General features: G+C 45.2%; 1 protein-coding gene across 1 annotated transcript; it reads right to left on the reverse strand.

The window, feature by feature from the left end:
* Positions 1-206: 206 nt before the first annotated feature.
* LOC124233583 (liprin-alpha-1-like) lies at positions 207-8,378 on the reverse strand. Its single transcript, XM_046650725.1, has 4 exons — positions 8,187-8,378; positions 7,879-8,079; positions 640-815; positions 207-555 (listed from the first exon to the last, which is right to left on the reverse strand). Exons 1-4 carry the CDS (start codon positions 8,361-8,363, stop codon positions 453-455), a joined length of 657 nt encoding a protein of 218 aa, XP_046506681.1. The 5' UTR covers positions 8,364-8,378; the 3' UTR covers positions 207-452.
* Positions 8,379-8,921: the final 543 nt, after the last annotated feature.

Here is an 8,921-nt window from a genome sequence, read left to right on the forward strand (position 1 = left end):
AAGTGCCCATCGATGGATGATTGGATAAAGAGTATGTGGTATATAAATACACAATGGAATACTACTCAGCCATAAAAAAAAGATGAAATCGTCCCATTCGCAACCACATGGATGGACCCTGAGGGCATCATGTTAAGCGAAATAAGCCAAATGGAGAAAGACAAACACTGGATGATTTCACTCATACGTAGAAGATAATCAAACTTACGGACAAAGAGAACAATTTAGTGGTTACCAGGGGCAAGGGGTGTGGAAGGTGGCCACAAGGGGCGAAGCGGCACACTCACATGGTGTCTGACAAACATTAATGTACAACTGAAATTTCACAATGCTATAAACTATCATGACCACAATAAAAAAATATTATTTTTAATTTAAAGAAACTAGGAAATCACTTAGGCTGCTAATACACTGGGAAGCAGAAATATGCTAAATCAATTAAACGTAATGTACTAGCCTTTTATTTCATTCTGGCTTTCTTCTCTTTTTCTTTCCAGTTCTTTTCGGTCATAATTCAGCCTTCGCAGGCACATAATTCCACACTGGAAGCTCTTTCTATTTACAAAAAAAACAAAATTACAGATGGAAACAGTCAAAAGCCTCCTAGCCAACGAGCAGGAACTGTGTGCAACGACTGACCTGTGGAAGCTGTCCACCATCTTCAGCTGCCCGCGCAGGTCCTTCTTGGTGAGATGGTCCAGCATGCGCGCGTCCACCAGGCACTCCATGAAGTAGCTGCGGTATTGCGGGAGGCCCAGGCTGGGCAGCCACTCGTTCCCGATCCACTCATGGTTCATGTCCCCGTAGGCGAGCGTCTGCTTTCAACAAGCAAGTACGATCAGTTCAGGAAAAAGAACACCCAAGAGGTCACGAGGGCAGTTTAAATAATCTTTAAACTGGATTTTTAACCTATTACATATTCCTAAAGCTTAAATTAATGACAACACTGTTCTTTATCATTTCAAAATAATTTGATCTCCTATTTACTACCTTTTAAATTTGTCAGTAGAATTTTAACAGAAGGTATTATACCACTGAAAACCTATGACTCATTTGTGTTTATAAATTTAACCTATTTCCCCAACCACAATAAAAATGTAGCTGATAACACATGATCTTTCTGAAGTAATTTTTGTGTATAATAATATAACAACAAAGAATGATCACGACTCATGAACAAGTTTGAAGGATCAATCCAACTGTACACAAAAATATCTGTGGCTGGTTTTAATTTTAACATTTTGTTTTCCAAATTTCCTCAACAAAAAATCTGTTAATTTCAAAATCCGTGTAAAAAGTGAACTGAAGGGGCCGGCCCCGTGGCTGAGTGGTTACGTTGGCGCACTCCGCTTCAGCAGCCCAGGGTTTCACTGGTTTGCATCCTGGGCCTGGATATGACACTGCTCATCAAGCCATGTTGAGGTGGCGTCCCACATGCCCCAACTAGAAGGACCCACAACTAAAAACATACAATTACATACCAGGGGACTTTGGGGAGAAAAAGGAAAAATAAAATCTTAAAAAAAAAGTGAACTGAAAAATAGTTTTAAAAGAAGAGAGAAGCAAGACAACAACTGACAGAACTGAAAGGAGAAACAGAAAAATCCACAGTTACAGTCACAAGACCTCAACCCTCCTCTGACTCAGTCACTGATGGAACAAAGAAGCCAAAACAGGCAGACAGACCCCCTCAGTAAGGATCCAGAAGCCTTAAACAACACTATTGACCAGCTTGACCTAAGTGACGTTTCGTGGAACACCCCACCCAATAACAGCAGAATACGTTCATTTCAAGTGCGTATGGGATTCTCCAAGACAAATCTCAACAGATCTAAAGGGACTGAAATCATACAAACTATGTTCTCTGACCTCAACAGAATTAAATTAGAAATCAATAATAAAAAGATATCTAGAAAATTCTCAAGTGTTTGGAAATTAGCATACGGCTAAATAACCCACGTGCCAAAGAAGAAGAAAAGAGAAATGGGAAAATATTTCTAACTGAATGAAAGTGAAATACAATCTATTCAAAAATTGCAGGACATGGCTAAAGCAGTGTCTTGAGGGAAATTTATAGTATTAAACACTTATGTCGTAAATGAAGGAAGGTCTCAAAACAACAATGTAAGATTCTACCTTAAAAAACTTGAAAAAGAAGAACAAATGAAATCCACAGCAAGCAGAAGGAAGAAAATAAAAGAGCAGAAATCAATGAAACAGAAACAAGAAAAATAAAACTATGAAACTAAAATCTGGTTCTTCATAAAGATCAGTAAAATTGACTAACCCCTAGACAGAGTGACTAAGAAAAAAGAAAAGACGTACATTACCAATATCAAGAATGAAAGAGGGGACACACTATAGGACACAGACACTGAAAGGGAAAACTGTGAACAACTGTAAGCAACTTAGATAAAATGGGCAAAAGACATCATCTATGAGAGCAACTCATAAGAAAGAGATAAGTTGTATCTTATCAGGACTCAAATTTGCAGTTATAAACTTTCTCTCACATACACATAAAATCTTTACCTTAAATGTCTTCACTGGTGAATCTTACCAAATATTTATGGAAAAAATAACAATTCTACACTATTATTCCAAAAAAATGGAGAAGAAATGCCTAACTCATCCTATGAAGCCAGCACTATCCTGATACCAAAACCAGACAAAGACATTACAAGAAAACTACAGACCAGCATCTCTCATAGACACAGATGCAAAATTCCTCGACAAAATATGAGCAAATTAAATCAATAATAAATTAAAAGAATAAGCTATCACGACAAGTGAGGTTCATCCTAGGAACATAAGGTTGGGTCAATATTTGAAAAATCAATGACATTCATCCTATCAATGGATTCAAAAGAAATACCACTATATCATCTCAAAAGATGCAGAAAAGGCATTTGACAAAATTCATCATTCATTTATGGAAATCTCAGCAATCTAGCAATGGAAGAAAACTGCCTCAACCTGATAAGGGGCATCTACAGCAAACACAGGGCTGACATCACACTTAACGGTGAAAGACAATGTATTCTTCCTGAGATCAGGAACAAAGGGTGTGCTCTCACTAATTTTATTCAGCGCTGCGGTGGAACTCCTAGCCACGGTAACAAGGCAAGAAAAAGAAATCAAAAGCATAGGAATTGGAAAAAAAAAAAAACCTGTCTTTATTTGCAGATGACCTGATTAGCAACATAGAAAATGCACCTACAAACTGGCTGTGAGAACTACAGCGAGCTTAGCAAAGCAGCAGGACACAAGGCCAGGACACAAACACGAGCTGTGCTTCTAAATACTAGAAGTGAACTGGAAACTGAAATTTACAAAATGCCATTCACAATGTCATCAAAGTCATGAAATCCTTAGGGATAAATCTAACAGAACACAGCCAAGCTTTGTACAATGAAAAATAAGCACACACATTATATGTATCTACAGACATATCCAAAAAAGGCACTCGCTGCCCCTCTGTCCGAGACCAGCTGCGCCCGCAGGCCTTCTGCAGTCCCATCACGGAATCCCTGGACACAGTCCCTCTCAACTACCACCATGCTCTGCCTTGAAAACACGGCCTCTGGTCTAATTTATCACTTACACCAACCAAGCTGGAAGAAATGACTCGCACTCCAACAAGAATGCTCAAATTCTAACAGAAAAAAACATTTTCACTATTTTCTCTAAGCAACCATGAGTGGGAAAAACATCAAACATTTTCGGGAAATCATCACACTATCATGTTTTTCACTCTTTCAAACCTTACTGTCATCTCATATGCCTGAGACTTACGCATGAGCATCTGGTCTCATTTCCTTGCCTGTGATTACGTATTCTTAAATGGGCACACAACGCAAAGATTTCTAAATAAGAGAATTCCATGGAAGCGGAACCCTCCTCCTTTTTGTTTACTCATCATACACTCTAGTCACACTTCTTAAGTGGTCAGCGTCAGATAACGTAGGTCAGCGACTGAGGATCAGGCCCAGTCCAGGGAGCCCTCCATCTCCCGGGCCGCCATCAGAGCCTTCTGAAAAAGCCCTTGACACGGATCTCCATCATCGGACAACACCTGGGCCAGAAGAGGCAGCCACTGCCCAGGGCCTGCTAATCCACCACTGAAATGATCACAAACACACTTCTGTGATCTCTGTAAACTGTGAGGGCCGGCGGCAGGGACTGTGGCTGTCCCGCTCACTCCTGTGTCTGCAGCAAGCAGCACAGCCTCCCACAGACAGCCCACATGTGCCACTTGCTAAATGAAGGCACCCACGGCTCTCACCACACCTTGATGCTTTCTTCCCGAGGGCACGAGGAAACCTTGAACTTCCCCTCGGCTTCAGAGCTGGCCACGAGGTAAGGGCACAGGAGAGGAACACTGTGTGACCGCGGCCCTCAGCAGACCGGGCGGCCTCACAGAGCCCAGGAAGCCTCTTCACTCCTCTCATCTAGGGGAGGCGACAGCGAGAGCAGCTCTTGCTTACTAGAAACACTGAGTGTTGGCTAACTCTGGTGTCGCGGGCACAGCTCACCCGTGTTTGTACTTCTACTGCAGAGAGCAAACATTCCGCTTATTTAATTTACACCTCGTGCCCCTGACACAGGGAATTTCCTACTCAAGTGCTGACAAAGTTCTGCTTCCTAGTGTGAAATACACCGACATTTAAGTAATTACGAAATGCACCCTTTTTAATTCACTGATGGTCATTAGTGGCCTTGTAAAGAGCTAGCTGACCAGGTTAAATCATTAATGAGGATATTTATCTGGTGTAGCAGCACAGAAGGCCCAAATCAGGAGCAGAGGGCTCACACCATCATATTATAGCTTCTCTCTTCTTTTGTTACAAAGAGAGAGAGAATTGGCTTTATGTTGGGCATACAAACAGAGGGAAACTGGCATTTCAACCAACAACTTGTACTCAGGAAAATTCTGATTTGAAACTATCCTGATTCTTTTCAGACATACAACAATCCCGTGAGGACCCTGAGCGCTCCGCCCTCAGCAAGAGCCTCGGGAGACGCCGCCTGCTCACACCGTGCGGCTGTGCGGGTCCCTAAAGTGCGGCATGTCACACAGCAACGCTGGTGGAGTCGCAGGCAGGGACACCGCTGTGTTAGTCGAGCTGTCTCAGAGGAAGGCTGCAAGACACGTGTGGTAGCTTTTTGTGAGCTGAAGAACTGGGGAGCTGAAAACGGAAAAGTACATTAAGCGAGAAGAGGCTTAATTTCTGAGAATTCCATTAGTAAGAAGGTCTTTTGATCAACACAGCATTAGGACAGCACTTAGTAAAACACCAACACGAAGACCCAGACGTGACGTCTCCACAGCAACTCCTGTGCTGGAAAGTTCTCAGAATTCAGTTTTCCCACCGGCAGACCTTGCGGTTAAGTTACCCAAGCGGGTACTTAAATCCGCAACGTCAGGAGCCGCCGAAGCCCCAGGACCGCGTCCAGAAGCCGGTCCGCTACACAGAGCCGTCTACGCTAACCAGAACTGACACCACGGCCCCACGGAAGAGAGGTTCAAAATTGTCCATGAGACGTGCTCTTTAACTCTACGCTCTGCTTCCGACTAATGCTTTCAAATCGTTAACAATATTCTGAAAAAGTTAAGATGTTAAAAATGTCAAGAAAAGTAAATTACGAGTTTTCATACGCCAATTCTTTTTGTTGCTTACATATAGTGAAGAATATAGTATAGAAAGTCTCCAACCTGAGCCCAGCTTCCCTCCTCATCCTCCTGATGTTACGTGGTTAGGAATGAAAAGAACACAGCTGTTAGTATCGGTGAGCTTAGTAAGGCAAGCAGATCAACTTCAGAAGGTGCAGCGAGACGGAGGGGAAAGTTCGAGAAATCAAGGTATCATGCAAAACAACAATCCCAGCTTCTCATGCAGGAGCCGAGGCCCCCCCCGACCCCGGCAAGCACACTCAGCGAGGGAGAAAATGGGCCAGACCCTCAAAATGGAGTGTTCGGCCGAGGCCTCTCCCTAAAGGAGGTGTGAATTCAACCTACTCTAAAGAGAGAGGGCCTACCAATGTAAAGTTCCTGGAAAAATCGAAAATAAGACAAAATACGGATCCTATTTTATACATTTGACTAATACCTAGCGGAAATACTTATCAGGAACAACTGAGTGTAAAATGACCTTTCTGTTTCCCACAAAAAGGCCGGGAATGGCGCCGCTTGTAAGTGGGGTGCCCTGGGAGGAGGACAGGCTCGGGGCGGGACTGACCGTTTGTGGCGAGGCCGCGAGTGTTTCCATCTCCTCATGTGTTAACCAGACATTTCCTGTGGTCTACGGTGACCCAGGGACCACAACATCCAGGGTGAGGGAAGCAGTGACAGAGAGGAAGGTGGCAGACACGTGAGCCACGGGCACACAGGAGGAGCAGGGGAGGCGAGGCCCGTCTCCCCCTCTTCTCATTTGAGATGCCCACTTAGAAAAGGAGAGAACATCGACCAGCTCGCCCTTCTTAAAGAGTGACCACACCTAATTAATGCTGTGTGGTCAGCCACACGAGAAGAGCCCATGATTCCTAGAGCTGGATCTGCCCTGCTGACCCCCTGAGGTATGTGAAATATAAAGAGAAGAAAATACATTTTGCGCCTCTCAAAGTGTGAGTAATTCTCCGGTGCCCATCAACCCGCCCCATGCGAAAGGGGCTCAGCCCAGGAAGCCCACGCAGCCAAGCTCCGGACTGGGGGAGACGGCTCGGGGCAGGCGCTCCCAGGACGGGGCTCCCAGGACGGGGCCTCTCGGCCTGCACAACCTCGCCGGGGCGCTCAAGAGGCAGGGAGCAGGGCTGAGTGTGTCCAAAAGAAGGCCCAATCGCAACTCTGCCGGAACACCGGCCCCACGTCCCATCCCTGTCACTGCAGCCGCGGACAGCCAGGCCCCGCGGCTCTCAGCGCAGAGCTTCCCGGGGGACGGGCTCTTCACCACTGTCCGTTAACCTCAGTTCGCAGGACGCGAGCTTTCTCAAAACAGTTGATAAAAACTTGGGGAAAACCACCCCAGCGCCTTCACTTGCAGAAAGGCCACTCTCATGTGAAATGATGGGGGAACAGGGACCAGATCGGATACTGCAACAAAACTTTCCACTGGGAGAAGAGCTGTCTGTGCGACAGGTGAAAACACAGGCTGACACTTTTTGTGCAAAGGAACTGAGGCCTGAATCGGGCCCTGACCTGCTACTCAGAGAAGCATGCCTGTGAGGCTCTTGGTTTCTTAATCAGGGTTTTTCTCTAGAGAGTAAACCAAAAGCTAAAAGCAGAGAGTGGGCACTGGGCCAATGAAAAGAGTCTGCACTTTAGAAATGAGGCGTTGGCCTGCCCTTATCTCCCAGTAACCGCTAATGTTTTCATTAGATTAGTTTTTAACATTTCAAATAGGAGGACCCTCTTTAAGGACGTTCGAGGTCTCCCCACGGGGAGCAAACCGGATGAGCACAGGTAATGCCTGGTGCGTGCGCACACGCAGGCTAATGGACTGCTCAGAACCCTGAGCTCCCAGGGCCCTCAGCGCCCAAAATGGAAGCACCGAGGGGCCCAATGTCACATTAGAGTAAAACACTGCTTATAGCGCAACTGGGGATCGAGGCTTTTTTCCCTTCACTTTTGATGAATTTATGTCTAAATTTGTGATCACTACTGTTGTTTTCAGAAACTCCTACTTCTATGTTACAATGCAGCCACTGAAGCCAGGCTGTTAAAAAAGCATTCAATAAAGTATTTTTAACCACTCAGTTTTCACCCGTTAGAAGCTGTGACGTTTCTGCAGGCTGAAATTTTAAACCGGAGCCCTGGGTGTGTTTACGAAGACTTGGAGAAGCAACGTCAGGAGGGGATAAACTGCTTTCAGGGAGACGCACCGTTCTTGACGTAGGAGGGGCTGACGGACTCGTGAGGGACATGATCTCCTGAATGGCCAGCCTCAGCTTCAGCCTGTGCAGAGGGTTGCTGATGCCGATCTCACGCTGGATCTCCGTGTCTGACAGGGCGGACATGATAGCCCCGCTTTTCACGTTGGCTCGGCAGGCGGCCACATACCAGGCTGGCATCCCAACCCAGAGCTAGAGACAGGAAATGTTGAGGCCAGAAGGTTATGCACACTGTGTGAAATGGATTAACACGTTCACATGAGTCACATACTTGATCCAGGATTGAAAGGCGGCTATACCTCCAGCCAGACGACAACAGTTGGCCCATCCCATTGGGCAAAAGGTAAACCTTGTCTCCGGGCTTCCTCGAGCAACTCATGCCTACAAATAACCAGACAGTCATAATGAAAGACTCGATCACACGCATACAGGAAGCAAGTTAGCAGAGTACTCGCTCTATACACTTTCACAAGCATAGTAGCACGTATATCATTATTTTCCTTTAATCTTCTAAACCATCCACTTAACGGTAGTTTGATACGTGTCATGAAGAACTCCTGAACAATGAAATGCTGACGGACTCCACAAGGTTCTCTGTAGAATCATCTCCTCGCAGAATTAAAGAATTATTACCCACTTTAAAAAAACCCAGCAGAGCCTTTGTATCCAAGGTAGGACATTCAAGGGAAAACATACTCACTCTTCTCTTTCTAAACAATGAGGGAAAATATGGAGAAAGAGGAAACTATACCGGGTCTGAACAGAGAAGCCTCCCTCTGTGGGAGCTTCACAAACGTTCAGCGTTTACACCACCAACACAGAGAACAATGTGGATTTTTAATACTAGGAATGGTCTACTGTAGCAAGCAAGTAGTGGACTGAATTTTGGCTGTTTCTCTTCCACGTTGCTAGTTAGCTAACTAGGTATTTGCTAAATTCAGACATTGGGTCATTCTGTGGTTTAACCCACAGGCTTCAAATCCAGAAAATTTCAACCCGGACAGTTTCTACCAGGACCCCAGACGGAGTGTGAG

Source organism: Equus quagga, unplaced genomic scaffold (genome assembly GCF_021613505.1).
Source record: "Equus quagga isolate Etosha38 unplaced genomic scaffold, UCLA_HA_Equagga_1.0 205795_RagTag, whole genome shotgun sequence".
Classification (NCBI taxonomy): Eukaryota; Metazoa; Chordata; class Mammalia; order Perissodactyla; family Equidae; genus Equus; species Equus quagga.

Coding starts and splice junctions, on each gene's coding strand:
- LOC124233583 (XM_046650725.1), bottom strand. CDS start 8,363: ATGCTTGTGAAAGTGTATAGAGCGAGTACTCTGCTAACTTGCTTCCTG. Junction 816..7,878: donor CCCCTCCTACGTCAAGAACG/GTGCGTCTCCCT, acceptor TGTTGAAAGCAG/ACGCTCGCCTACGGGGACAT. Junction 556..639: donor ATGGTGGACAGCTTCCACAG/GTCAGTCGTTGC, acceptor TTTTGTAAATAG/AAAGAGCTTCCAGTGTGGAA.